This window comes from Ovis aries, chromosome 24 (assembly GCF_016772045.2).
Source record: "Ovis aries strain OAR_USU_Benz2616 breed Rambouillet chromosome 24, ARS-UI_Ramb_v3.0, whole genome shotgun sequence".
NCBI lineage: Eukaryota > Metazoa > Chordata > Mammalia > Artiodactyla > Bovidae > Ovis > Ovis aries.
Window position 1 is genome coordinate 2,269,620 of NC_056077.1, and position 27,966 is coordinate 2,297,585.

The 27,966-nt window shown below is 58.0% G+C and overlaps 3 protein-coding genes across 8 annotated transcripts; 2 read left to right on the forward strand and 1 right to left on the reverse strand.

Moving 5' to 3' along the window:
* The first annotated feature begins 1,139 nt into the window (after positions 1-1,139).
* On the forward strand, positions 1,140-10,559 carry E4F1 (E4F transcription factor 1). Of its 2 annotated transcripts, none has more exons than XM_027962025.2 (14): positions 1,140-1,316; positions 3,593-3,741; positions 4,676-4,781; positions 7,120-7,313; positions 7,409-7,529; positions 7,640-7,792; positions 7,883-8,052; positions 8,370-8,579; positions 8,820-8,928; positions 9,036-9,253; positions 9,400-9,598; positions 9,672-9,814; positions 9,884-9,946; positions 10,023-10,559. In XM_027962025.2, exons 1-14 carry the CDS (start codon positions 1,163-1,165, stop codon positions 10,377-10,379), a joined length of 2,346 nt encoding a protein of 781 aa, XP_027817826.1. In that variant the 5' UTR covers positions 1,140-1,162; the 3' UTR covers positions 10,380-10,559. The 2 variants fall into 2 exon arrangements, with proteins under 2 accessions (XP_027817826.1, XP_027817827.1); XM_027962026.2 differs by having other exon boundaries at positions 8,823-8,928.
* A 461-nt stretch (positions 10,560-11,020) lies between these two features.
* Positions 11,021-14,392, forward strand: DNASE1L2 (deoxyribonuclease 1 like 2). 3 transcript variants are annotated; one of them, XM_042239713.2, is made up of 7 exons: positions 11,021-11,409; positions 11,652-11,839; positions 11,931-12,019; positions 12,114-12,197; positions 12,277-12,377; positions 12,453-12,932; positions 13,309-14,392. In XM_042239713.2, exons 2-7 carry the CDS (start codon positions 11,696-11,698, stop codon positions 13,323-13,325), a joined length of 915 nt encoding a protein of 304 aa, XP_042095647.1. In that variant the 5' UTR covers positions 11,021-11,409; positions 11,652-11,695; the 3' UTR covers positions 13,326-14,392. The 3 variants fall into 3 exon arrangements, with proteins under 3 accessions (XP_042095647.1, XP_042095646.1, XP_042095648.1); XM_042239714.2 differs by having other exon boundaries at positions 11,028-11,839; positions 12,453-12,565; positions 12,681-12,932; XM_042239712.2 differs by having other exon boundaries at positions 11,021-11,839.
* Positions 14,393-14,626: 234 nt separating this feature from the next.
* On the reverse strand, positions 14,627-27,880 carry ECI1 (enoyl-CoA delta isomerase 1). Of its 3 annotated transcripts, XM_004020717.5 has the most exons (7): positions 27,816-27,880; positions 27,588-27,710; positions 25,251-25,378; positions 17,579-17,725; positions 16,818-16,939; positions 16,555-16,733; positions 14,627-15,136 (listed from the first exon to the last, which is right to left on the reverse strand). In XM_004020717.5, exons 1-7 carry the CDS (start codon positions 27,865-27,867, stop codon positions 14,970-14,972), a joined length of 918 nt encoding a protein of 305 aa, XP_004020766.1. In that variant the 5' UTR covers positions 27,868-27,880; the 3' UTR covers positions 14,627-14,969. The 3 variants fall into 3 exon arrangements, with proteins under 3 accessions (XP_004020766.1, XP_042095654.1, XP_060262292.1); XM_042239720.1 differs by lacking the exon at positions 16,818-16,939 and having other exon boundaries at positions 27,588-27,880; XM_060406309.1 differs by lacking the exons at positions 16,818-16,939; positions 27,816-27,880 and having other exon boundaries at positions 27,131-27,639.
* Between the last annotated feature and the right edge of the window lie 86 nt (positions 27,881-27,966).

Here is a 27,966-nt window from a genome sequence, read left to right on the forward strand (position 1 = left end):
ATATAATGGAATATTATTCAGCCATCAAAAGAAATGAAGTACTGCTGTATGCTACAACCTGAATGAACCTCAAAAACATCATGCTAAGTAAAGGACTGCTGCTGCTACTGCTGCTGCTAAGTCGCTTCAGTCCAGGCAAGAACACTGGAGTGGGTTGCCATTTCCTTCTCCAGTGCATGAAGGTGAAAAGTGAAAGCGAAGTCGCTCAGTTGTGTCCGACTCTTCGAAACCCCATGGGCTGCAGCCCACCAGGCTCCCCCGTCTATGGGATTTTCCAGGCAAGAGCACTGGAGTGGGGTGCCATTGCCTTCTCCCAAGTAAAGGACACGGGATGCAAAACATTACCATATGTAAAATTCTGATTATACGAAATGTCCAGAAAATGCAAATCCACAGAGAAAGAGGTTTGCTAGGGGCTGAGGGAGGGGACAATGAGGGGTGACTGCCAGTGGGTACAGATTTTCTTTTGGAATAAAGACAACGTTCTGGAACTACATGTGGTGATAGTTGTACAACATTGTGAAGGCACTGTCACTAACGGTAAATTTTATGTGTACTTATCACAACTTGAAAACTATACAAAAGAATGAAAGAGTTAGTGAAGCCATCCCCAATTCGGGTTTTGTCCTTGGACTGTGTCAACCAGTAAGGGAGGCTCTGCCATCCGAGGGGGTTCAGAGGCGGGCAGCGAGCACCACTCTACCGGTCCGATCTGGGGCAGTGTCCCGGCAGCGGCCCTCTAGAGCTCGAATCCCGGCAGCTGAACGCGCTCAGGGCCGAGCAGGAGGCGCCGCCAGGAGACCTGGCCGTCTCCTCAGGCTCCAGTACCTAAATGCCGCTTGTGCACGGCAGCCCCAGCATTTCAATTCTCAGGCGTGGCCCCGCCCCCTCTCGCCCCTTGGCTCCGCCCCCCCCGCCTGTCAGTCCTCTGCACCCTAATCACACCTCTCCCGGCAGTTCCGCCCGATGTTATGTCTCAACGCTTGGTCCCGCCTCTGCGCCTCCAAGCCACACCCTCGCAAGGCGCCCCGCCGCCTGCCCGTCAAACCCTCCCTGGCCCCGCCCCGTCGTCCTACTCTCTTCTCGCTCGCTCGCCTTGGCGCGGCCCGTTGTTATGACGACACGGTCGTAAATCCGCCATCTTCCTGCGGCGCGTTGCGACATGGAGGGCGCGATGGCAGTGCGGGTGACGGCCGCGCATACGGCAGAAGCCCGGGCCGAAGCCGGGCGGGAAGCGGGCGAGGGCGGGGTCGCGGCGGCGGCGGCCTTGGCCCCTGGTGGCTTTCTCGGCCTCCCGGCGCCCTTCAGCGAGGAAGGTAACAGGGCCGCACGGGGCCGGGCGCGGCCGGGGTGGGGGCGGCTCAGCCTGGCTGGTGGAGGCCCCGACGGCCTGAGCTGCGGGCGCGACACACCCTCCCGGGCCAGCTTCCTTGCAGACCTCGTGGGTCTCCGCGGGACGCCTCAGAGATTTCCACGAGCCCTCTGGTTTCCTCAGGCCCTCGGGCCTCACCCTGCGGGGCGCCGATCACCACCGGTGTGGGCTCCAGCGCCCACCGCGGATATTCACTGATGTCCAAGCCACACGGGCTGTCCGTGGAGACTTTGGCAATAGGCTCCACCGCCTGCCGGCCCCTCTGTCTCCGCGTCTAGACAGGGCCCGGCCCTCCTCTGCGCCCCCTCCCACCTCACCTGACAGGCCACCAGGGCCCTGGCCGGGGTGTGGCTGAGGCTCCGGGTGGGCGGGGCCTCGGGTCTCTCCCGCACCCACAGGGAGGTGGCAGAGCCCAGTGCTGCAAAGGTGCAGGCCGCCCAGCCCCAGACCTGCCACGTTCTAGCTGTTTGATCTTGCGCAGGTGGCCACATACCTCTCTGAGCCTCCATTTCCACTTACCGGTGTTGATAATGTACGGAGCCCTCATCCTGCCTCAGCCTTTTTCATTCTCAAGCCAGCCCTAGATACCATTATTGTTATTGTTGTTATTCCCATTTCGTGGATGAGGAAAACTGAGCTTCAAAGATATGAAAGTGACCAGGTCACCCAGTTATTTAATACCACATATTATTTGGATGCCAGGATTGTGTGACCCCTCAACACACTCCCTTAACTTCTGGGGCTCTGTCTCTGGTAGGATGGTGGTGAGACTCAAAGGAGAGCATGCATGTGCATCTCTGAGAGCAGTTCTGGGGACCCTTGAGGGCTGCATTCACAGGGGCGCTGATGACTTTTGGAGCCAGAATTCTGGTCTCTGCCCTCTGAGCCTGTCCCAGGAGACTCTAGACTGGGCCAGGCAGGCAGGGGTTGGCTGGTGATCCTGGGATGGTGGTCTTTGTTCCCACAGGGTTTGTATTCTCGGTACATCTTTCCTTACTCCTTCTTATTCCGGCTTGCGTAGGGGCAGTACCACCTACCAAGGGGTCTCTTTGGAGGTTGCTGTGCCCTGCTGGGCTTGCCCACGGCTTTCTCTCAGGGTTACAGGGCTGGGAGTGTTCCCCTCTGCGGCGAGGATTCCTTTAATGGCAACACGCTGGTGCCGAGTCAGACTCGGTGAGTGGGCTGGGAGGATTAGGAGGGTGGAGGCACCTCAGTGCTTGGCCGGTGACTGTGTGCCATCTGAGGGGTGACCGCCCTTGCCAGGTGGCCTTCTGTGGGCGAGTCTCAGCTGTGGTTTGGCCCTTTGTTCATTAATCCAGTAGGCATCATCTGGGCTCCTTCTGTGCTCCAGCCTGGGTTTGACCTTGAAGTGGGATTGCACATGAGGCGGTGGGAATGGATAGACTCTTACAAAAGCAGACGGAACATCTCCCATCCTGTGGTGCAAACAGCAGGGTGTCTGGGGTAGACCTGCAAGTTTAGGTTCTGGCCCCAACACTCAAGAGCAGGGTAGCCTTGATCTCAAGTTGTTTTTCTGGAGTGGGAATAGTCATTTCCATTTCTTCAGGGTGCTGGTCGGATTGGGTGATATCCCCAGGGAGGTGCCTGGCACACTGTAGGGAACTCAGTGAGCCAGAAGTCCTCCTGCAGAACCTGCGGCAGGGACTGGCTGGTAAGCCTCAATGGTGAGCGGCTCAGGGGCAATGGCCCCTGGCCCTGGAGTGTGGAGCCCCTCTGGGAAGCACCCCCTAGGCATCTTCACCAGGCTAGGGAGGTGTTGCCCGCTTGGAACCAGTGAAGCGTCAGGTCAGAGTGAGAAAAGAGTGGGTGTGGGTCAGGGCGCCTCATCTGTCCCGTGTTTGCCGGGTGCTGGCCGCTCAGCTGGAGTTGCACACACGCCAAGTAGGCCGATTTTACAGATGATGAAACAGACCCAGACATGGCTGCTGAGGTGCCCGAGGGCACATGTGAACCCCGGGTCCTCCCCCGTTCCCAAACCAGCATGGCTGAATCCCCCTGCTTCCCAGCTGCTCCCTGGGCCTCTCTGCCCTCCTCTCTGAAGTAGGGGCTTTGGACCCTGATGCCCAAGTGGATGGTCAGGGCTGCCTCCTCCCATATGCGGCTCTCCCTGGGGTGGGCCCCTGTTCTAATGCCACCCCTGGATGGGTGTGCCTAGGACTGGAACCCCCCCCAGTCCCCCTGACCGTGGGCACTTTGCAGATGAGGACGACGTACACAGGTGCGGCCGCTGCCAGGCAGAGTTCACCGCCCTGGAGAACTTCGTTCAGCACAAGCTGCAGAAGGCCTGCCAGCGGGCGCCCCAGGAGGCCCTGCCCGCCACCCCGGCGGCTGCGCTGCTGGGGCGGGAGGTGAGCCCCCCCCACCATCGCACGCAGATGTGCACACACGTCCCTGCCCCTCATCTGAGAGCAGGATGAGGAGGTGGTGGCGTGGCAGGACACACCCATGCAGCTGGGTCCCTGTGACATGAGGGCGGGCAGAGGGTGGCATCCGGTCGTGGGTTGGGGGTGCTCTGGGCTCCCCTGGTCGGCCTGGGATACTGGCCTGCTCAGCAGCCTCTGTGTGGAGCCCGCACTTTGGGGCCTGGGGTCTCTCCTTCCTTGAGGCCCATCCTGACTCAGGGACATCACGATGGCTTTTGTCCTTCTGTCTGCCCTCCTGGCCGATACATGTGGTTTCTGGGGATCCCACAAACGAAGCGTGGCTCTGCTGTGAAAATGGCCACCTTTGTTTGCACGCCGTGTGTACCGGAGCTGTGCACACAGTCTTACGAGGTCCATGGCACCCTCGTGGGCTGGGCGCTTTTGACATCCTAAGCCTACAGGAGTGGGCGAGGACAGTCTAAGAGAAGTCAGTGCCTCCGGTCACCCTGGGAGGGCCCAAGGATGGGGCCCAGAGTCGTCTTGCTCTGCCCTGTGGTCTTTCCTACCCCTCCCCGGGGTGTCTTCTTCTTTGGGAGGGTCCCCAGCCCCTTTCCCCTGGGGGCCCTTTCTCCTGACCTACTGGCTGGGCCGGTGGGTGGGAGTCCTCCTTTCCTCTCTGTAGAGGCTCTGCTGGAGCTTCTGGTCACTTCATCCTGAAGTCCTTCCCGGGCTGCTCAGGGCTTCGCGTGGAGTCCTCGTTGGCCGGAGGCATTGGAGTGATGGGGCTGACCTCGGCCCGGGGTGAGGGGTTCAGGCTGGGAGCAGTGCTCTGCAGGGGAGATGCGAGCCCCCAGGTGGACGCACACCTGAGCCCTAGAGCCTGAAGACAGGTCTCCTCCATCCTTCCACCCCATGGCAGGTGGCGCCAGGAGCGGCCGGCTCAGAGGAGCCCATCACCGTGGCCCACATCGTGGTGGAGGCGGCCGCACTCGCAGGAGACATCAACCACTCACCTGACATAGTTGGTAAGCTGGTCTGGCCCCACCGTGGCTGTCCACGCGCGGCTTTCTCAGCACTGATCCAGTAGTCATCTGTGGGCAGGGCTGGGACCTCTGCTGCCCATGCCCGTCTGTTGTCCCGGGAGCGGGGCCTGGCTGAGGAGGGGCTGGGGCCCTGTGTGCGCCTTCCCAGGGTAGGGCCTGCCAGAGGAGCGAGCATTGCGCACCAGGCCCCGCCCTGCCCTGAAAGGGGAGCCAGAGACTGGCAGCCCTGAGGGAATGCTGGGCCTTGGGGCTGCTTCGCTTTGTGCACAGACCACGAGCTGGCTGCTCTCCCCTGCTGTGTCCCCAGACTCTCTGCCCTGGTCCTTCCAGAATCTTCCCCACTTTTCTGCTAGCCCTCACCCCGGCCCCGGTGCCTGCTCCCGACCCACCGTCAGCCTGGAGGGTCAGGCTGGGGTGCGCGTGGGTGCCCTGGCTCAGCCCCAACCTGCTGCCTGACCCTGGCTGTCACCTCCCTGGCGCTTCCTCCCTCCAGCAATTCCCACCCTGATTCCCACACGGCTTTGGCTGTTAAGAGCGTGCAACGCCAAGTCACGCTCTTTGATGGCTTTTTTAAAGCCGAAGTGTCTCACTGATGTGCAGGAGGGTAGGGGCCATTGGGAGGTCTGGGTGGGGTCACGTGCTCCTTTTCAGGGGACAGGGAGCGTGCCGCTGGGCCATTCAAAGGGCAGCCTGAGGGGCCCGGTGGCTGGGTGTGCGCGTGGCAGCAGAGAGGCTGGGTTGGCCCGATGCCACTGGAGGTGGGGAAGGAAATGGGCAGGGGCTATGGAAGGTACGCGAGTCGGTAGCTGGACAGGAAGGTTTGGGTGATAAGGAGAACTTGGCGTTGGGAGGCCCTGGGGACCAGCTGGGGCAGGAAGAGGGGTGGAGGTGGCCTGGGGGACAGGGACCTCAGAGCAGGCAGCCTCCCTCTCTCCAGGGACGCCGTGGGACCTGTCCCTGTCTCCATGCCGCCTTTCCCCCAACATTCCTGTGGACGAGGACGGTTGCCTGCCGCTCCTCCAGGACAGGAGTGTGGACGTGTGGGGCAGGGCTGTGCTCCAGCCCTGATGTGGCATTTGGTTTCTGGGTGGGAGGGTGTCATGTGGGGAAACACGTGCCCTAGATTCAGGTAGCACCTCCAGGCTCTGGCACCCTGGAAGCCCTGCCTGCCACCCAGCCTCTAGCTGGCCCACCCTACACTCCAGGGGCTCCTCTCTGGGCACCCTCTGCCTCTCTTGCCCCTGGGAGTTTCCCTTCTGCAGACGTCCTGGGTGGCCCAGATGTCCCCCTGGCTCAATGATCTGGAGCCCAGGCCAGAGTCCTGAACCGCCAGCTGCTGGCATCATCCCAGGATGGTTCCCAGCCCTCGCGGGACCGGCGCACGGTTCATGGGGACCACACAGGTTTCAGATACTCACTTCAGGTCCCCTGCCTCTTCCTTGGGACCAAACTTGCTTTTCATCTCTGGCCCCGGAGCAACCACGATTGCCCTTCTCCAACCCTTCCATCTGCTGTGTGACACTCAGACTCAGGTCTGAGCCTGGCGGAAGGCCCTGTTCTTTTAGGAATTCGCCTCTGGGGTGGAGGGAGGCTGTCAGCCCCGCAGGAGTGCCAGATGCCCTAATTGTTTCTGAGTCACGGAGCTTCCGTTCTGTTTTGGAAGAATGGCTTGTCAAAACACGACGCCGGCCTGAGTGAGATGGTTTCTAAGAAGCGGCTTCATAGCCGTTTTCCACATGTCATCTTCCTGAGCAGAAATGGTGAAGTATGTTCACAGCTTAGTTTTGAACTTTGTCCTATTTCTTCAACACCCACGAGAGCTGAAAGGCCCAACTGCAAAGGCCCAGCTTCCTTGCCCTGACTGTCCCAGGCGTGTCCGGAGTGATCACTCTCCAGGCGGGTCCCTGGCCCGCCTGCCTTGAAACCCATGCTGGTGGGCAGTCTCAGGGGTGTTTCCTCTTCACGTTAGCAGGAACCAGGGAGGCAGGCTGGCCTGTCCACTGCCTCTGCACTGGTGCTCGGCTGCTCTTGGGGACAGCAGGAAGCCTGTGCATGTCTTGTCCTGTGTGCCTCTTTGCTGGGGGCAGGGCATCTGTATTCACATCTTGGCTAACTGTGTTCCAGAGGCCTGGAGCTCCTCTGGGCTGCCCCATGGAGTCTGAGCATCCCTTCCCGCCATCCCTTCTGGCCAAGCAGGTGACGTGTGCTGGGCTGGAGTCAGTTGAGACGAACCCCCTGACCCCAGTGGGGTCCTCAGGCTCCATCCGAGGGCGGCAGGGCTGGTGGATCCCGGGGCTCAGGGCACTCTCCCTCTCCTCAGGAGGCGGACACATCAAAGAGGTCATCGTGGCCTCAGAGGCGGAGCCGGGGGACAGCGAGGTGGCCGAGGGCCCAGGCAGCCCCAGCCGGCGGGGGCCCGGGCTCGCTGTGGAGGGCGAGCAGACCCAGGTCAAACTGCTGGTGAACAAGGATGGCCGCTACGTGTGCATGCTTTGCCACAAGACCTTCAAGACGGTGAGGCCCCGGGGCCGCAGGCGCTGGTGGGGAGCCGGGCCTCTGGCCCCTCCCTCTCTGAGCGGTGCCTGAGCCTTGCCGCCCCTCCCGCACAGGGCAGTATCCTCAAGGCCCACATGGTCACGCACAGCAGCCGCAAGGACCACGAATGCAAACTGTGTGGGGCCTCCTTCCGGACCAAAGGCTCACTCATCCGGCATCACCGGAGGCACACAGGTGAGCCGGCCTCAGCTTGCTGCCGCTGGCCCCGGGGGCTCGGCTCCTGGGCTTTGTGGCCCCTGACTCCTGGAGATGTGAGGCTGGGGCTGACACCGCTCTCTCCGCAGACGAGCGCCCCTATAAGTGTGCCAAGTGTGGGAAGAGCTTCCGGGAGTCGGGGGCACTGACCCGGCACCTGAAGTCTCTCACCCCGTGTACAGAGAAAATCCGCTTCAGCATGAGCAAAGATGTGGTCGTCGGCAAAGAGGACGTGCCCGCAGGTCAGCCTGGGGGCCTCCGCGGCCGGCCCTGGTTGCTCTCGGTACACCCTGCTCCATGTCCTCATGGGCTCTCTTGATTCTCCCTTAAAGGGTCCGGTGCCTCCACTGTGGGGGCTGTCACCCCGTCGTCGGTGGCAGGTGAGCCCATGGAGACGTCGCCGGTGATTCACCTGGTGACAGATGCCAAGGGCACCGTCATCCATGAAGTCCACGTCCAGATGCAAGAGCTTCCCCTGGGCATGAAGGCCCTCGCCCCGGAGGTGGGGGCAGGTCAGGGGCAGCCCTTGTCTGCTCAGTCCGGGCCCTGTTCTGGGCACCAGCTCCGCTAGGAATGGGACTGACCTGGGCCTGCCTTCCTGGCACTCGGTCTGGTTGCAGGGGAAGGGAGATGAGAGACCAAGGTTGTGGCAGGGAGGGGTGAGGGGGAGTGGGCTGGGGGCCCGGGCAGGTGCGGGGAGCCTTCCCAAGTGAAGGCGCTAGGTGTGCATGGGGCCCTGGGGTGGCCCTCCGTGGAGCTGGCAGGTGGTGCCGAGTGCTGGACTGCCTGGCCAGCCCCCTCCCTCTGCCTCCCCTGCAGCCCACCGGCCCCCAGGAGCTTCCCTGCTCCAGCGAGGGTGGCCGAGAGAACCTTCTGCACCAAGCCATGCAGAACTCCGGCATTGTCCTCGAGCGGGCCCCAGGGGAGGAGGGGGCCTTGGGGCCAGCCACCCCCACCGTGTCCAATCCCCAGTCGCCAGGAGACGCTGCCCCGGAACTGCCGCTGCTAGAGGTGGAGCAGGCGGAGACAGTAGGTCCCTGCCCCACGGTGGGCTCCTTCTGGGGGGCTGGACCTGGGGTGCCAAGTCACACGCTAGCCCGGCCACTGCTGGCTCCCTGGCCGTCCTGGCGGTGGGAAGCTCCTCACCGTGTGCAGTGACTCGTCCCCTGAACTGCTTACCACCTCCCAGGGTGGGGGTGCCTCGGTGTGGCTCCAGCCCTGCTGATGGGGTGCAGCCATGGGTGCTGGAGGGGTGCTGTGGTCCCCCAGCAGGTGGCTGGCGAGGCCTTGTCTGTGCCCAGGACCCACCCGTGCCCTCAGTGCAGTGAGACTTTCCCAACGGCAGCCACCTTGGAGGCCCACAAAAGAGGCCATGCAGGTGGGTGGCGGGGTGACTGTCCTGGACAGCTGCGGGCGCAGGGTGGCCAGTGGCTAGGGTGGGGCCCTCGGGTGATGGTCCCAGCCTGACGTGGAGCATGGCCGCAGGGCCAAGGCCCTTCACGTGCCCGCAGTGTGGCAAGGCCTTCCCCAAGGCCTACCTGCTCAAGAAGCACCAGGAGGTCCACGTGCACGAGCGCCGCTTCCGCTGTGGCGACTGCGGGAAGCTCTACAAGACCATCGCCCACGTCCGTGGCCACCGGCGCGTCCACTCAGATGAGCGGCCCTATCCCTGTCCTGAGTGCGGCAAGCGCTACAAGACCAAGGTGGGTCCTGGCCCCCTGCCCATGGCTGTCTGCTCCCTGAGCCCACTCTGTCCCTGGTTCCCTGCCCCCTCGCCCTGGCCTGGGCCCTCGGAGGGGGCTGGCTGAGCCAAGGCCAGGCCGGCCCTGATGGGGGGCGGTCTCCGCAGAATGCCCAGCAGGTGCATTTCCGGACACACCTGGAGGAGAAGCCGCATGTGTGCCCGTTCTGCAGCCGCGGCTTCCGGGAGAAGGGCTCGCTGGTGCGGCACGTGCGGCACCACACGGGCGAGAAGCCTTTCAAGTGCTACAAGTGTGGCCGTGGCTTCGCCGAGCACGGCACGCTCAACCGGCACCTGCGGACCAAAGGTAGGGCCGGGAGCTGGCAGGCGGGGTGTGGGGGGATGCCCACAACCAGCACTGACTGAGTTCCCCGCCACAGGGGGCTGCCTGCTAGAGGTGGAGGAGCTGCTGGTGTCCGAGGAGAGCCCCACTGCGGCCGCCGCCGTCCTGACCGACGACCCACACACTGTGTTGGTTGAGTTCTCATCCGTGGTAGCCGACACGCAGGAGTACATCATTGAGGTGGGCAGGGGCCCGCCGGGCTGGGGTGAGGCCTGGGGAGGGCAGGGCTGACCTCTGACCCCCATCCAGGCCACCGCAGATGATGCAGAGACCAGCGAAGCCACAGAGATCATCGAGGGCACCCAGACGGAGGTGAGGGGCTGGGGGACGGGCGGAGGGGCAGCCTGGCACGCTCCTCGGACTCGGGCTGAGCCGTGGGCCGCCACAGGTGGACAGTCACATCATGAAGGTGGTGCAGCAGATAGTGCACCAGGCCAGCGCTGGGCACCAGATCATCGTGCAGAACGTGACCATGGACCAGGAGGCGCGGCTGGGCCCGGAGGCGGCCGCCGCCGACACCATCACCATCGCCACCCCCGAAAGCCTGACGGAGCAGGTGGCCATGACGCTGGCCTCGGCCATCAGCGAGGGCACTGTGCTCACGGCCCGCTCGGGCACCAGTGGCGCCGAGCAGGCCACTGTGACCATGGTTTCGTCCGAGGACATTGAGATCCTGGAGCATGCTGGCGAGCTAGTTATCGCCTCCCCGGAGGGCCAGCTTGAGGTGCAGACGGTCATTGTCTAAGCACGGGCACCTGCAGGGGCTGGCGGGCCGGTCTGGGGCAGGAGCTGAGGACCTTGGGTTCCCTGCCCGTACTTGCCTGGCTGAGTACAGGCAAGAGGGGCTTAGAACTCAGACTTTGAGAGGCGATGCGGGAGTGTAAATAGAGTTTTTGGTTGCTTTACAATAAAATGTGAAAATCCACCGCTTGTGATGTTGTGGCATTAGCAGCCTCAGGGGCTGGTGTCTGGCAGTTCCCCCCAGGGCAGTCCCTGCCTGCTCAGGCCACCCTCAAGGCTCTGGTGCCTGGCCAGTCCACCCAGGGTTCCCATGGGGCTGGCGGCACCTTGGCGATGTGTGGGTGTCATTGGCATGTGGACAGGCAGCCTCTTGCCTCTGCCCTGCTCAGCTGGAGCCGTGACCCCCACTTCCTGTGGCCCGTCAAAGTGGGTGCGTGGGGATGCTGCTTGCTGGGGAATGAGGCCGGGAGAGCCAGGAGTCTTGGCTTTATCCCTGAAGTGATGACATGGAGAAGCAGCAGAAGATGCTGGGCTGTAAACAGGGCTGGTCTTTCCTGATTGGGTGGCCTTAGTTTCCCTGCGGGGATGCAGCTTGAAGGAGATTCTGGGTGACCTAGTTTCTCGGGGGTGGGGACAAGAGGAAGCCCTGGACTGTGGGCATGGCTGGCCCTCTTTTCGAGTCCTGATGCAGCTCTTGGGCTGGCAGAGCCATCTAAGCCCCTGTTCTGATGTGGGGGCCCCAGATCAGTCTCAGGGTGGATGTCCTGCCTCCCTGTCCCCACCTCCCCCTGTGTGTGGGGGGGCAGTCCTCTGTAGAATGAGAGGTGAGAACCAGGAGTACAGCCACCAGCTTCATGGAGGGGGCGGGACACAGGCAGTCTGGCCCCTCCCTGGGCCAGGGCTACAAATACCCCTGGAGCCTGGGCACCAGCACTGCTGTTGCACCAGCCCTTGCAGTCTGTCTCATGCCACAGACACACCCCTAGCCTGAACCTCAGACCTCTACTGATCCTGAGTCTATCCATACCCCTCAGGTGAGTGCGGTGTAGGAGTGCTGAGCGGGGGCTGGATGGGAATGGACTCCCAATATTTGGGCCTCAGTTTCCCCATGGAGGAGGAGAATGGACAAGGCTGTGAGCCCAGCAGCACCCTGGGGAGACCTGGAAAGCAGCCCCCGGTGGAGATGCCTTCCTGCCGGCGGACTGTAGGCAGCAGAACCTGCCTGCCCCGGCTCAAAGGGACAAGATGAAGAGTGGGCTGGTGTGTCCCACTCCAGGTCTGCGCTCACACCAGGCAGTGTCTGTCCCTCTAAGACCGCCCATGGGCGGGCCCCTGACCTTACTGGCCGCGCTCTGGGCGTTGGGGGCTGCCAGAGCCCAGGCGCTGCGCATAGGAGCTTTCAACATCCAGAGCTTCGGAGACAGCAAAGTGTCGGACCCGGGCTGCTGCGGCGTCATCGCGCAAGTGAGGCTGGGGGCCTGTGGCGGGGTCCCGGCTGGGCTCCTCGGGCTGATCTGGGGGCGCCTGACCCTGCACCTGCTGGCTCCTCCCCCAGATCCTGGCTGGCTATGACGTCATGCTCGTGCAGGAGGTGCGAGACCCCGACTTGAGCGCCGTGTCCGCTCTCATAGAGCAGATCAACAGGTGCGGCGGGCAGGGCCCAGTGTGGGAAGCCCCGGCCCAGACCCCAGGTCTCGGAGCGATGCCTTGACCCTCGACCCGAATCCCATCTCCGCAGCGTGTCCAAGCACGAGTACAGCTTCGTGAGCAGTGAGCCCCTGGGTCGGGACCAGTATAAGGAAATGTACCTGTTTGTCTACAGGTGAGGGGAGGGGCCGCGGGGCGTGCGGAGCGGGGGTCCCCCTCACGTCGCCCACCCGTCCTTTACCCCCTGCCCCCAGGAAGGACACGGTGTCGGTCGTGGACACGTACCAGTACCCGGACGCCGAGGACGCCTTCAGCCGGGAGCCGTTCGTGGTCAAGTTCTCGGCGCCCGGCTCCGGTGAGGCCCCGCCCCCGCCCCCCCCCCGCAGGCCCCGCCCCTCCGCCGGCCCCTGACACCCAGCTCCTCCGGCAGCCGCCAAGGAGTTCGTGTTGATTCCGCTGCACGCGGCTCCGCACCACGCCGTGGCCGAGATCGACGCGCTCTACGACGTGTACCTGGACGTGATCGACAAGTGGGGGACCGACGTAAGCGCCCCGCGTCCGCAAGGCCCCGCCTCGCCCCCACGACCCCACCCGGGACGGAGTCGTGCTCCTGGGTTGGCCACAGAGTCTCAGACCCGGCTTCCGCCGTGCCCCGCAGGACATCCTGTTTCTGGGCGACTTCAACGCCGACTGCAAATACGTGAGGGCGCAGGACTGGCCGGTCATCCGCCTGCGCAGCAGCGAGGTCTTCAAGTGGCTCATCCCGGACAGCGCCGACACCACGGTGGGCAACTCGGACTGCGCTTACGACCGCATCGTGGTCTGCGGCTCCCACCTGCGCAAGAGCCTGAAGCATCAGTCAGCCACCGTGCACGACTTCCAGGAGGAATTCGGCCTGGACCAAACTCAGGCAAGTGCTGGGGCCGGGGCGGGGCAGGGGGCGAGGGCAGTGCTGGACCCGGATCCCAACCTCAGGGGATCAGGCACTCCCCTCCTTGCACTAGCGTTTCTAGAAAAGGCCCTTAGAGGTTCAGGTCTGGCCAAACGGAGCAAACCTGGGGTGGCAGTGCAGGAAGCTCTTTCGTCCCTGGAGTGGGGTCCTGAGGCTGTGCTCCCAGCCCACCCACAGGCCACACCTGGCGTATACGTCAACACCTCCCCCCAGATGCAGCGGTTTGTTTGGACACCCAGTGGGCCCCTTCCTGGATGGGGGGCAGTTTTCCGGGGTGGTGCTTGAGGGACTGGCTGCTCACCAGGGTCTCAGGCTTGGCCCCTTCTCCCTCCAGGCCCTGACCATCAGTGACCATTTTCCTGTGGAGGTGACCCTCGAGTCCCACTGACAGCCCTGGGGCCTGGCTGGGGCATACTGCCTGCAGACTCTGGCCACAAGGAGCAAGCCCCACAGATCTCCTCCAGCGTGGCCGGCCAACCCCCAGCGAGGCTGCAGGGCAGAGGCAGCTGGGCCTGGACAAGTGATGGGACCACTCGGAGCCCATTTCCCTATCTGTGAAATGGGCTGCCACCACCTCATAAGGTTATGAGAAACATCTTCCAGCATGCTGGGCATGCAGCTGAGCTCAATAAACAGCACACACTCAGCCAGGGCCCCACACACATGTGGGCTCTGACTCCTCCAGGTTCCTTCTTAGGGCTCAGGACTTCTGGGACACAGACCTTTGTCCTGCCACCCAGCAGATCCCTGGTCCCAGCCCACCTAGGGGACAAGGACAGCCTGGCCTGCCCACACCACATTTTTCTGCTGGGAACCGACCACTTCCAGACCTGGCTGGCTCCAGAAGGCAGTGCCTGTGTAAACTAAGTGCTTCCAAGCACCTGAACTGAGTGCACATGGGGTAAGTGCTCACACGTCGTGTGAATGTGCAAGGTCCACCTCCCAATCCTCAGTGACCCTCCTCCAGCCCCGGTTCCCAGGTCTGCAGGCCTCTAGCAGCACTTGTGGGTATGAGGGTCCTGTCCCACCCAGCACTGCAGTTGGCGGGGGGAGGTCAGGAAGGTTGTCCCCCTGCCCCCACCTGTTGGCGGCCCTGGGACTTGTGGAGAGCCCCCTCACTGGTGAGCAGGCAGGCTGGGTTAGGGTCCCGCCCATAGAACCCCAGCAACTCACTGGTACAACCCCTTCAAAAGTGCCTTCCTGGTAGCTTCCTCCTCAGGAGCCCTTCGCTGGGCAGAGGCTCGCCAGGGAGGCCTGCACTTGGGGTAAGCCCATCCCAAGGGTGGGGGACAAGCAGACTGGGGTACACAGTGTAACTGACAGGGACCCGATGAGGTTGCTGGTTTTTGAAGCATCTCACCTTTGGCAAGATTTAATTGGCCTGAATTATACTGGAGAGTAAAACTTTTGTTTCAAAAGAGTGTGGACAACCTTTTCTTGTTAGATCTTTCTGAAATAACATTTAGGACACTTGCAATGTAAAATGCCTCCCTTCTTCCTCTCCGAGTTACCCAGTTTCTCGGAAATTTGTACGGGTTTTCCATCCAAACATGGTGGCCCAAGGTCTTTTCCCATTTCCTTCTCTCATGGGGCTCATCAGCACCAACTACCTGGCCTTATGTCTCTAGCAATGAGGCGTCCCACCAGCCAGGAACGGGACACTCGAGGGCTTTATTCTGCTCTGGGAAAAAACAGCACGCGCGCTCAATGGTGACGTCGCCAAGGTCCAGGAGGGGCCCGCCTAGCCAGTTTATTATCCCCAGTCAAGACACTGCTTGCCAGCTGTGCCCCTGCCTACCCGCCAGGCACAAAGGGCACCTGGGAGTGGCAGCAGGTCTTGGGACTATGGCTGTGAGGATCAGGGCCTTCTAGGGAGATGGGCCAAACAAAGAGCTGGAAGTAATTTTAAATGGGCAAAGACTGGACTTAAGTCCTCTAGAGCCACAGTGCCCAGAAGGGTGGGTTCAGCCAAAACCCCGGCAGGCAGCCCTGCCCTCAGCCTTTCCTCTGTCGGAGCTTCTCCAAGTACACCTGCAGCGACTTCTGGATGGAGTCTCTGCAGATGAAGCTGACAAAGTTCTGGATGTCGGCGTCGCGCTGCCTCAGCAGGCGGTCTGCGGTGGCCTTTCGCATCATGGTCTTGGTCAGCTGGCGTGCGTGATCTGAAGAAGATGGGGCCCCCCTGTGAGGACCTGGGCTCTGCGCCGGGACAGCAGTATTGCTGAGCTGCCCCAGACGGTTCCAGCCGAAACGCCAGCAGAAAACTCAAGGGAGCAAAGGGAAGAAAAGGAAAACCACCCGTCCCCTGCTGTCCGCCGACTGCTTTTAAAAACGTACAGGATGATACTGTGAAAACTGCCTTGTCAGCCCGTTATTTTCCCTCAGCTTTAGCTTCAGGAATATCTTCTATGTTGCTAACTATTCTTTACCATGTCATTAACGGCTGGCTATGTGGTATTGAGGCATCAGCAAACCTGGCCCCCCAAAGCTCAAGAGCTAAGAACGGTGGTTGCATTTTTATGTATGGTGGGAAAAACATTTTAAAGGTTAGTATTTTGTGACATGTAAAAATCATCTGAAATTCAGAACTCAGTGGCGTGGTGTTCCAGCAACACTAGATACACTTCCTAGTTCACACACCCACAGGCCTCACTCCGGTGCTGTGGTTATGGCAGTGACCGTGTGGCCAGCAAAGCCGGGCAGCTCCCTGGCCCTTTACAGACAGGTGACCCCTGGTTTCTACTGTCACTGACATAAGCACTCTTATCGCCGGATGTGGAACCTAAGAGCTGTTTCCAGTTGTCTGTGTAGTGGGTTGAATAGTGGACCCTGGAAAGGCATGTGTAAGTAGCCTGATTAGGAAAAAGGTTTCTGCAGAGGTAACTGAGATGAGATCATCTTGGATTTAGGGCGGGTCCTAAATCCAGAGAGGGCTTCCCTGGTGGCTCAGTCGGTAAAGAATCCGCCCGCAATGCAGGACCCTAGGAGACCTAGGAAGATCCCCTGGAGAAGAAAATGGCAACCCACTCCAGTATTCTTGACTGGGAAATCCCATGGACAGAGGAGCTGTGTGGGCTACGGTCTGTGGAGTTGCAGAGTCGGGCACGACTTAGCAACTAAACCACCATAACCACTGCCTGAATCCAGGGACGGGTGTCCTGAGAAGGAACGGGAGGTCTGAGATAGAGAAACATGTAGAGACGGTGTGTGAAGACACAGACAGAGGCTGGAGCGATGCAGCCTCAGCCCAGGAGTCTCTGGAGCCCCTGAAAATGAAAGAGGCAGGAAGGTGCCGCCCCAGGGCCTCTGCAGGGAGGAAGGCCCTGCTCACACCCTGATTTTAGACTCTGGCCTCCAGACTGTGCGAGAATGCATTTCTCTTGTTTTAAGCACCTAAGCGCCCTCACCCCTCAGTTCCCCGTCTTGTCACTTGTTATACCAGCCTCAGGACACAAAGTCAGTCTGCTACTGTGAGCGGCTCATCTGTGTATGGCTTGAGAACTCCTGGGCTTACGAGGAGCCTCAGGCTGAGAGAGGAGGGGGCTCTGCCAGCCCACGGGCACCCCCACCCGCACCTCACCTGGGACGGCCAGCCACCGGGCCATCTCTGAGAGTGCCGTGCTCAGCACTTGGTCCTCCGGCACCACCTGGTCCACCAGGCCGACCTGGAGGGCCTCTGACGGCGGGAAGAGTGACCCCAGCTGCAGGGCCTGCTCTGAAGCGCGGTGCCCGATGGTGTTCACGTATGTGTCTTTGAGCCTGGAAACAGACACCCGACTTGGAGTGGGGGCTTGGGGTTCCTGGCCAGGGGGTGGGGGTGGTGGGCCTGGCCCCTGGCCTTACCAGAAGGGGGTGGTGATGCCCAGCAGGGTCTCGTTCAACCCTATGTGGTACTTGGGGTTGTCAGCCAGGACCCGGCAGTCACAGGCCAGGGCGATGATACAGCCCCCCGCGGGGCAGGCTCCCTGCAGGGAGAGCCAGACCTCTGAGCTGCCCCATGCATGCTCCCAGCGGTGGTGAGCTCCTGGGTGCCTCCAGTCCCCTTCCCTCCCCCTCCCCGTGCTGCACCAACCCCGTCCAGGGGTGTGCACAGCAGGACTTGCTCACCCATCAGCCCGCACACCCCTCTTCCCTCAGGCTCACGTTGGGGCTGCGAGCGGCTTCTCCTCTCTGCTTTTGTCCCGCCCCTCAGATGCCAAATGCACTTCGGGCCTGGGCTGTCACCTCAATCCTGCCCCAGATGGCCCGGGGCCACCACTGTCCTCATCTCTCGCACCCACTGTCCATGAGGAGGTGGCTGGCTGCCCAGCCCCTCCTCTCCAGCCGGCTCAGGGCCCCGGCCTCCGCCCCACCCTTGCCTTAGGTTAGGCCAAAGCGATGCTCCCCAGAGGTAACCATGGGCCCTGGCTCCTGTCCCCACACTCACCACCACCACGTGACCCCCTCTTCTCACTTGGTCTGTAACGGCAAGCTGACAATCTCTGCAGGCCTCCCTGACTGCCCCCTTCCTCCCTGAGGGCTTTCTAAGGGAGGGCCACGTCCACCCACACCAAGGGCTGGCCCACAATCAGCAACCCAGGTGGCCCCCCAGGAGGAACACGCACGTTGATGGCAGCAACCAGCACCAGGCTGGACAGGTACGTCCGCAGCCACAGCTCCTGCACGGCCTTCCAGTACTCGGTGTAGTGAGCTGGGTTCCTCCCGCATAACTCCGTCAGGTCCAGGCCAGCGGAGAAGACCCTGGGGCAGGCCTGGGGGGGGCGGGGGCGCCGTTAGAGTCTGTCCCAGGGGCCCAGGGGGTGTACAGGCACTCGAGGGCCACAGAAGCTGAGGTCACGCTCAGCAGCAGGATGCCGCCCCCAGATGCCCTGAGCTGGGGGCTCCGGGGACTCAGCTGGGACCCCCTGGCCTGCCATATTCTTCCCCTTCCAGCTTCAAACAGGACGGGCAGGCAGCAGGGCCAGGTGCTCCCCAGGGACATAAAATGCAGGCTCTGTGTACCCATGCGCACAGCCCAGGCAAAGGAGTCAGAGGTCGGGGAGGCTCCTGACATCAGAGAGGACAAGCGTTCTGGCTAACCCCAAAGGGCCAGCAAACCACAGACCCACCAGAGAAGGAGGGAGCAGTGAGCGGTCAAGAAGATACCCTCCCCTCCGCCACGGGCCATAACTCATGAGACTGAAGGCTGGGGTGGGGGTGCAGACCAAGACAGAGGGGACCAGTGCTCCCAGTGTGGACACCAGGTTCAGGGCACTCGGTGAAGAATGTAGGCCGGGGCAGGAGGGGACCCCCGGCTGTCACACGGGGACCCCGCGCCTGGGTTTCCCGCAAGCCCTCGCTGGAGCATGTCCGGCGCCCGAGGCTGCTGTGAGGTTGCTGATCGCTAAGCAGAGCTGGCTACGGTCGCCACGGGCCGCTGCAAACGCCAGGCCCCCCTGCCCCCCAGTGTCCATGAGGAGGGGCGGCCGCACTCGGCACCCCTACATCCTCATACAAACTGGCTGCAGCCAAAAGCGGGGCAGCTGCAAACGCGCCCCGAGCCTCTCATATACACGGTGCCCGCGTGTGCCCGGCACCTGCAGGCTGGCCTTGTCTGCGTGGACCGCGTGCCACTCTTGCCTCTAAAAAGCACCCCTGGGGATGGGAAGCTGGGCCGTCACCTGCCAGAATCTTGGGGGGTGGTGGTGAGCCGCCCTGCTCCGAGGATGTGGCAGGACAGCTGTCTACCTTTCCAGCCTTCCTCCTTAACCTCTTCCCACCGCGGGCCCCTGGCTCCTCCTCCCCGCTGCCCCCCAAATTCAACACACGTTCTCAGCACCGAAGTGGACGGGCCGACAGTGCGGCCCATGGTCCTGGCACTGGAGAGAAGCAAAGGCAAAGAATTCTATTCTGGATGCGAGCGAAGCAACTGCATCGATGCCAGCCGGGGCGACTTCTGCCAGACAGAAGGCATGGGGGCTGGCCTGTTTCTGTGACTTCCGACCTCAGTGATTCTTCTGCAGCGGGTCGAGGTCAGGAGCGAGCAAGCAAGGGAACCTGCTGTCTGTTCTTGCTCCCTCCCCCGACCCCACTGTAGCAGGGGCTCTAATAAAGCCTTGCCTGAATTTCTTGTCGAGCCTCTAGTCAATTTCTATTGGATGAGCAAGGCCAAGAACCCTGGTTGGTATCAGATTTATGGCCCCCAGTGTGTGGCTCATCCCTTTCTGTGGAGGGGATCTGGGCACCTCTGGGGCCCCTGAATGCAGCTTCCCAGTGGGCAGCAAGTGGCCACCTGAACCCTGCCTTCCTGACCCTGGGGGCTCAGGTCCCTCATAGGCAACACTGTCCCCGCCTCCTCGTCCTTCCCCCTCTCCTGCTGTTTCTCTGCTTCTCTTCTCTGTCCTCTGCTTTCGAGAGTGCATGCCGGGCAGCCACAGCCTCACTCCTCTCGGCTGGCGAGACCTCTGGCCGCCCACGGTGCACCTTGACCTGCGGCCAGCAGAGGCCGGAGAGGCTAGCCTCACCCATGCAGACCCTGACCTAGCGGGCCATCCCTGCTCAGAGAGTCGCGAGAGTGACAGGCTCAGTCCTCACGTCGGGCAGTGGCTGGAAGGCCCCGCTCTCTTTCAGTCTTCTGTCCCTCCCGTTTCACCTCTCCTTTGGTCCTCATACCTGCACTCCCACCCTTTTTTAATCTGGAAAACTTGCCCGTGTCTATAAGCTTTTGTCATTGCTATCTTCACCTTAGGTCGTTTAGTCTGTCCAGCTGCCCTGCTGATGTGGGCATGGTGGAGGACTTAAGCCTTGAAATACAAAAGCAGCCCTTGTATTGTATTATCTCAAACACTGCTTGAGACTCCAACCTTGGGTTACTTGGTGGGATTTTAAAGAACAGAAAGAAAGGAGCTTTCGTTTCTCCCTCCTCTGTCTCTGCAATGGAACTGCTCTGACTGCATGCTCAGGAACCACCTGATTCATCTGTAGTCCCTCAGAATGAAGGGAAAATGCCGGGGGCGGGGGGGCGGGTGGTGGTGGTGCGGGGAAGGCATTTTAAATTCAAGTGGGAAAACTATGAGGCCTCTGGTTCTGTCTTTATGTAAAAATTAACTTGTAAATGGGCTGTCTTCAATTAGCTTAAAGGCAATTGAGCCCTTACACATTCTCAGAAACATAGAAGAGGCTCATCAGAATACATTTTGGGCTCCTGTGATCTGGGAAAATAGTCAATATTTAATTAATATCTGGTATTAGTGCTGGCTTAAGCTTGTGGGTTTAATTAACACAGACCTGTACTTTAGAGTCACTCACATTAAGTATAACACTTTCATTGTACCTAGGGTTACTGATGGAGAAGGCAATGGCACCCCACTCCAGTACTCTTGCCTCGAAAATCCCATGGACAGAGGAGCCTGGTAGGCTGTGATCCATGGGGTCGTGAAGAGTCGGACACGACTGAGTGACTTCCCTTTCACTTTTCACTTTCATGCATTGGAGAAGGAAATGGCAACCCAATCCAGTGTTCTTGCCTGGAGAATCCCAGGGATGGGGGAGGCTGGTGGGCTGCCGTCTATGGGGTCACACAGAGTCGGACACCACTGAAGTGACTTAGCAGTAGCACCAGCACCAGGGTTACTGAAAGGAAGTGCATACTGTTCCTGTTATAAAATTTGTCACCAGGGAAACAACCCGACATGATTAATTTTTTAAGTAAATGTAAGTGGGGTTCGAGCTTTTTGGTAAACTCTAGAGGAATAGTTTCGTGTTGAAAGCATCCATCTAAAGCAGTCCCTCCCAATGTTGGTAACTTAAAAACTAAGACTAAGTCAAATGAAAGGAATTCATTGGGTTCAAGGACCATTTCAAATAAGATGAAACAATGAGAACACTGCTGGCTAAGCATGTGTAAGCTGACCTACTTTTTACTTTTGTCTTCTTGTGAAAGAGAAAAGAAGCCGTTTGGTGCTACCTTGAGGTGGCCCCTGCCAACCTACAGAATGCCAGTGCAGAAGGCCCTTCATGGCGGCTTAAGGAAAGCTGGGCGTGTGTTTTCAGAAGGGTGTATGAGGAGCAGAGATACATTTTGTTTGTTAAAGGAAAAAGAGTGATTCTGTCCTAAAGCTGGTTATTTCTCAACGGAAAAAGTAAGGGACAAAGTATGGCTGATGAAAGCTGCAAAAGGTCTCCGGAAGAGAAACATGGAGAACAGAGTTTTTCTGTGGTCAGGCCTTTCCAAGGTTGAAATCAGTTTAACTGGGTAAATGGGTTTATTCAGGGCAAGCTCATGCAAGACGCGATTTGGCTTCTGTCTCTCAGAAGAGAACAAAGTTTTCCTGGAATGCCGCGTTTGGCATCAGATTGTGTGTTTCTGTGCCTTTAAGTGATCTGTAATGACCTTTGAAATCTTTTTGTTTTCCACCTTAGATCAAGAAATAACTGTTTCACAGTCACCTCGATTCTATCAACCTACGATTCTATCTATCTATTCTATCTATAATATTGTGAGATTTTGGGTGGACTTTCCAAATATCAAATTGAAATTACAGTTCTTTTGACGTCCAGGTTAACTTTGAAACTGACGTCCCCAAAGAGAGATCCAAAGCTAACTGGGTTCACTGGGTGTGTTAAATTCCGTGGGAAACATTGTCCAAACTCACTGTTGCTGGTCTCAGATGGGACCATCGGGCTCTCCCCAGTTTTATCGCGACCACCATAACAGATGGGGAGGGGGCTTGGGGTGCTTCCGCTGTCCAGTCTCTCCCCCTTACTCTACATCCAAACACCCTGCGGGAACACTCCCAGCTTGAGGCCCTCAGGTCCTGGCCCTGTGACATTTCCCACTGCATCCAGCTCTAGTTCCTCCAGGATCTCCTTCCCTCCAGGCCCTGGCAGCCCAGACACTGTGACTACCTACTGGGCTGGCCACGTCCAAGCAGCCCACTTCCTAGGCTTTCAGTTCAGTTCAGTTCAGTTCAGTCGCTCAGTCGTATACGAGTCTTTGCGACCCCATGAATTGCAGCACGCCAGGCCTCCCTCTCCATCACCAACTCCCAGAGTTCACTCAAACTCATGTCCATTGAGTCAGTGATGCCATCCAGCCATCTCATCCTCTGTCATCCCCTTCTCCTCCTGCCCCCAATCCCTCCCAGCATCACAGTCTTTTCCAATGAGTCAACTCTTCTCATGAGGTGGCCAAAGTACTGGAGTTTCAGCTTTAGCATCAGTCCTTCCAATGAACACCTAAGACTGATCTCCTTTAGAATGGACTGGTTGCACCTCCTTGCAGTCCAAGGGACTCTCAAGAGTCTTCTCCAACACCACAGTTCAAAAGCATCAATTCTTCAGCGCTCAGCCTTCTTCACAGTCCAACTCTCACATCCATACATGACCATTGGAAAAACCATAGCCTTGACTAGACAGACCTTTGTTGGCAAAGTAATGTCTCTGCTTTTGAATATGCCATCTAGGTTGGTCATAACTTTCCTTCCAAGGAGTAAGCGTCTTTTATGGCTGCAGTCACCATCTGCAGTGATCTTGGAGCCCAAAAAAATAAAGTCTGACACTGTTTCCACTGTTTCCCCATCTATTTCCCGTGAAGTGATGGGACCAGATGCCATGATCTTCGTTTTCTGAATGTTGAGCTTTAAGCCAACTTTTTCATTCTCCTCTTTCACTTTCATCAAAAGGCTTTTTAGTTCCTCTTCACTTTCTGCCATAAAGGTGGTGTCATCTGCATATCTGAGGCTATTGATATTTCTCCTGGCAATCTTGATTCCAGCTTGTGCTTCCTCCAGCCCAGCGTTTCTCATGATGTACTCTGCATAGAGGTTAAATAAGCAGGGTGACAATATACAGCCTTGATGTACTCCTTTTCCTATTTGGCACCAGTCTGTTGTTCCATGTCCAGTTCTAACTGTTGCTTCCTGACCTGCATACAGGTTTCTCAAGAGGCAGGTCAGGTGGTCTGGTATTCCCATCTCTTTCAGAATTTTCCACAGTTTATTGTGATCCACACAGTCAAAGGCTTTGGCATAGTCAATAAAGCAGAAATAGATGTTTTTCTGGAACTCTCTTGCTTTTTCCATGATCCAGCGGATGTTGACAATTTGATCTCTGGTTCCTCTGCCTTTTCACATGCACAATCTCAAGCAGGTCACCCCCACATCAGGGACACTGTTACATACATCATAAGGCATGAACGTCAGAGACAGCAGATCCCCCTCCGGAGAGACCTGGCAGCACGCTGGCACTGGCTGGGAGGGCCCCTCTGGGGAACCCCTCGTGTGAGGGACCGATGACCAGAGACGGCTGGCTAGGAATCGACAGGAGAGCAGAGGACACTCAAAACCCCAGAAGGTGAGAAGGCATTTGGAGGACCCTCGAACCCCTTCTGACCAAAGCCTCCTGGTGAAATGCCTCTGGGACCCGGGACTTCATTTCTAGGAGCACTCTCGGCCGAAGGGTTTTCAACATGGGAGGATCCTCTTCTAAGCCAGAAGAAACACCTCTGGACTGTATCCTTAAAAACTGGAAATCTAAAAAAACAGATGGGCTGAAAAGGGAAAAACTTAAACTGTACTCCAACACTGCCTGGCCTTTAGGTAAGTTGGGGGGATGGAGAAAAACTGTGAGGGAAGAATTATAAACATATGTACACACTCAAAATATGCCCTCCTTCTTTTACATGCCCATGCAGCTATCGTGCTTTTTAAGAAAGAGGACTTGGGGCTGAGATTTACATCTCACAGAAGCAAAACCCTAAATGAGGCTAGATTACCTGGCCAAGATGGTACCTGATAGGGGTTGACTCAGTTCAGTCGCTCAGTCATGTCTGACTCTTTGCAACCTCATGAACTGCAGCATGCCAGCCTTCCCCATCACCAACTCCCAGAGTTTACCCAGATTCACGTGCATCGAGTCAGTGATGCCATCCAGCCATCTCATCCTCTGTCATCCCCTTCTCCTATCCTCAATCCCTCCCAGCGTCAGGGTCTTTTCCAATGAGTCAACTCTTCACATGAGGTGGCCAAAGTATTGGAGTTTCAGCTTCAGCATCAATCCTTCCAATGAATAATCAGGACTGATTTCCTTTAGTACTGACTGGTTTGATCTCCTTGCAGTCCAAGGGACTCTCAAGAGTCTTCTCCAACACCACAGTTCAAAAGCAGCAATTCTTCGGCGCTCAGCTTTCTTTATGGTCCAACTCTCACATCCATACACAACTACTGGAAAAACCATAGCTTTGACCAGACGGACTTTTGTTGGCAAAGTGATGTCTCTGCTTTTTAATATGCTGTCTAGGTTGGTCATAGCTTCCAAGGAGCAAGTGTCTTTTAATTTCACAGCTGCAGTCACCATCTGCAGTGATTTTGGAGCCCCCCAAAATAAAGTCTCTCACTGTTTTCATTTTTCCCCCATCTATTTGCCATGAGTGATGGGACTGGATACCATGATCTTAGTTTTCTGAATGTTGAGCAGAAAAGGAGTGGTTTGTGCAACTGTCAATACTTTTTGTCACATATGAAGTTAACACCTCCTTCCAGGTAGAAACCCAAGCCAAGAAAATCTGTCAACAAGCCATTTGACTTCCACAGGTAATTGCCTACTAATCCTTGCCATTCAGTGTGGGCAAGGAAATGAAAACTGGCTCTCTAGCTTGTTCTCTTGGATGTCGCAGGCATAAAAAGTCTTCTGCCAGGAGGTTTTCATTTTCTCATAGCCTTTGTCAGGCATATGGTTTATGCCGCATTTTGTCTGGTGCGCTGCTGTCTGCCTACTGATGTAAACCTGCGACTAAGACTGTCGGGTCCAAGGAGGATCCAGAAGGAAAAAGCCCGCCCTCTGAGACCTCAGCTCTAGGACCTGCCTGCAGAGGGATGGGGAGCAGTGCTCTTGGAACAAGCACAGTCTTGGGGGCCAGCCTGGGCGCCAGGAAGCTGCTGAAAACCAAGTCCGCACAGGGTCCAGACTTTGTGAAGTCGCGTGGTTTCAAGGTCACCCCTGCCCAAAGGAACCCACTCTCACCTATATCCAGGCCCGGGTATGGAGCACGAAGGCCTGCCCCGGGGCCTGGCCCCACAACCGCGTGGGCCTGGGAGGCGGCCAGGGACAGAGGCAAGAGTCGCCTGTGGGTGGACCAGCTGCCCACATCCTGGCTCCTTCAAGTCACACCCAGGGCTATGACCCCTGGAAGGCCTGCGATCACACCTGTGCTTGGGCCGCCTGGGTTTTCTCCAGCCTGTGATGTGTGTGGAGGCCTTTCTGAGCTTGGGGCCTTATGGGGAGCTGAGGAGCACTCACGGAAGTTAGGATGACGCCGCGGAAGGTCTTGTCATTCTCCACCTTCTCCAGGCTGATGACCAGCTCCGTCAGCAGCTCCAGGCTGAGGGAGTTTACGGGGGGATTCCTGAACTTCATCACGGCTACCCCTAATTTGAAAACAAAGAGGACAAAGCTCGTGCCAGCACAAGAAGGGTGCCCCCAGTCACCTATGGGAAAGCCATGGGAAGACATACAGCTGTTGGGTTTTTTAAATTGAGGTGAGATTCACGTATCTTATAATAAAGGGAACCCTGTACACATCGGCAGTTACCATTCCTTCCATCCCAGCCCCTATGCCTGTGTACTAAGTCACTTCAGGCATGTCCAGCTCTTTGAGACCCTACGGACCAAAGCCCTCCAGGCTCCTCTGTCCATAGGATTCTTCAGGCAAGAATACTGGAATGGGTTGCCATGCCCTCCTCCAGGGATCTTTCTGACCCAGGGATCACTAATCACTGATCTCCTTCTTGTTCCTAAGGATTTGCCAACTGTGGACATTTTATGGAAGCCGAATCATAGAAACTATGTGACCTTTTGTGTCTGCCTGCTCTCACTGAATGTTTTCAAGGTTCATCCACGAAGTAGCAGGTGTCAGTGGTTCATTCCGTCTCAAGGGCAAATAACTTTCCATGGTCTGTGTACAGCATGTTCTGCTTATCCATTCACTGGCCAGTGGATACTTGAGTTAGTTCCACCTTTTGGCTATTGAGAGTAATGCTGCTGGGAGCACTCACATACACATTTTTGTTGATCTTTTTTGGGGGGTTAAAATGCATTTTACTTTTAGACAACCTACATGACATGTTTTTTTCCCTCACAAACAATGCCTCCGCTCCAAATAAATCAATGTTCAAAACAAATGAAGAGCTCACGATGCTATCAGTCCAATTTTCTCCCAGATGCCAAGCCTGACATCCTCATGGGAGCAGACGGCCTTATTGTAAGTGAGCAACTCTAAGAACTAGACGTGTGAGAAGGAACTCCAGTTGGGGGTTCTGGTTCATACTTGTTTAAGGATCAAGAGTAAGAATATCAGGGGCCGGATGTTCTTTAAACTCTCCGTTTATACATTCATTCTGCCAGCAACAGGAAAAGCGGGAGTGAAAGGCCTGCCCCTGTGGACAGTGCGGCTACTGGCCTGGGTGAGGCCGTCTGTTCCCACTGCCTGGCCCAAGGGCAGACCCTAGGGGCTTCAGAAATGTCATCCTACACAGAAGAATCAATCAGAACTTTCAGAAGTGAGCTCCCCAAACGTGGTGCGGAGCTGTTTCTGAAGCTGACTCTGGATCTTTGTTGTTTAGTGAGACAATATCTAAGAGTTTGGGGGAAAGGTAGAGACCAAAGGTGAACAAATGGACTTGGACATCACCAGGTAAATAATCACATCCCTGGCATGGGGTGGGTACAAAATAAATGTTTCTTGAATGTTGAACAGAATCCAAAATCAGCTTTTTAAAAAAATATTATTTTTATTGGGGGGATAATTGCTTTACAATATTGTGTTGGTTTCTGCCATACATCAACATGATAGCACTTTGGCACTTAAATGAAAACATTTTATAATGCACTTTTACTCCATTAATTCCTCCAAGTCTCAACATGCCTGAAGGCCACCTGGGTCTGGCAATGAGGACAGAACCATGCTTGGCTTTGACCTCAAACTCAACCTCCTACCAGGATAAGCCGGCAATGTTTAGGAGGCTCGGAGGTGGGAGGCCACAAGACAGCTTGTCTTAAAATGTGAATCTGTCTGTCTCTGCCCCCAAGCCCGCTCAGGACCTAGCTCTGAAGGGCTCTCTGGTGGAGAAAGCACAGCTTTCTCTTTCAAAAGTGTTCTTTCTACCTCTTTTTTTACCCACCTTGGAGACTTTTAAGAGGTGTTCTGATGGGGGTGGGTAGGAGTGATTTTACTTGTGGCTCCTGGCTGTAATTAAAAAATATCTGCTGGGTTCTGTGCCACTTGGGAGTATTAACAAAAAGTTAAAAATGTTATTCCATGATGCTTCCAATTATTTTCACTTCCCAAGTTAATAGCTTATATAAGGAGCACATACCCCAAACTTTAAAAACAGAAACATGTTTATCTTCATAATGAACTGGGGCGGGGGCTGGTGGTGGTCGTGGTGAAACAACTCGACTGGAGATGACCCTTAGCTTTGAACTCAACAGAAACTTACTTCAAAATCAGGCTTTATCTCGGGATCTTTAGAAATTCGAGCGCTTTCCCGGGTCCGGATTCTAGGTCTGGGTCCGGAGCCGGGGGCCCCGCGGAGCCGGGCCCCACCGCGGGGATGCCGGGCGCTCGGGGTCGCTTACCTGAGGCCGCGTCCGGCTCCACCAGCACTCTCTGGCTTCCGAAGAGTCGCGCGCCGTCCCCGCCGCCGCCGCCGCCGGCCGCCGGCTCCGAGCGCCCAAGGGTCGTGTCTCGGAGCAGCGACCCTGCGGAGGTCGGCGAGAGATCGGTTATCCCGGGACCCCCGGGACCCCCGGGACCCCCGCGCCCCCGCGCCCCCGCGCCCCCGCGCCCCCGCGCCGGTCACGCACACGGACGGAGCAGGGCGCGCGCGGGGAAGCGCACTCCCGACGCCAGCGCCATCTTGGCCGAGAATGGGCAGGAGGCGGTGCGGGGGTGTGATCTTGCCGTCTGCCCCGCCCCCGGGGCCCGGGCCGCTCTTCCAGGGCGGAGCCTCGGGCT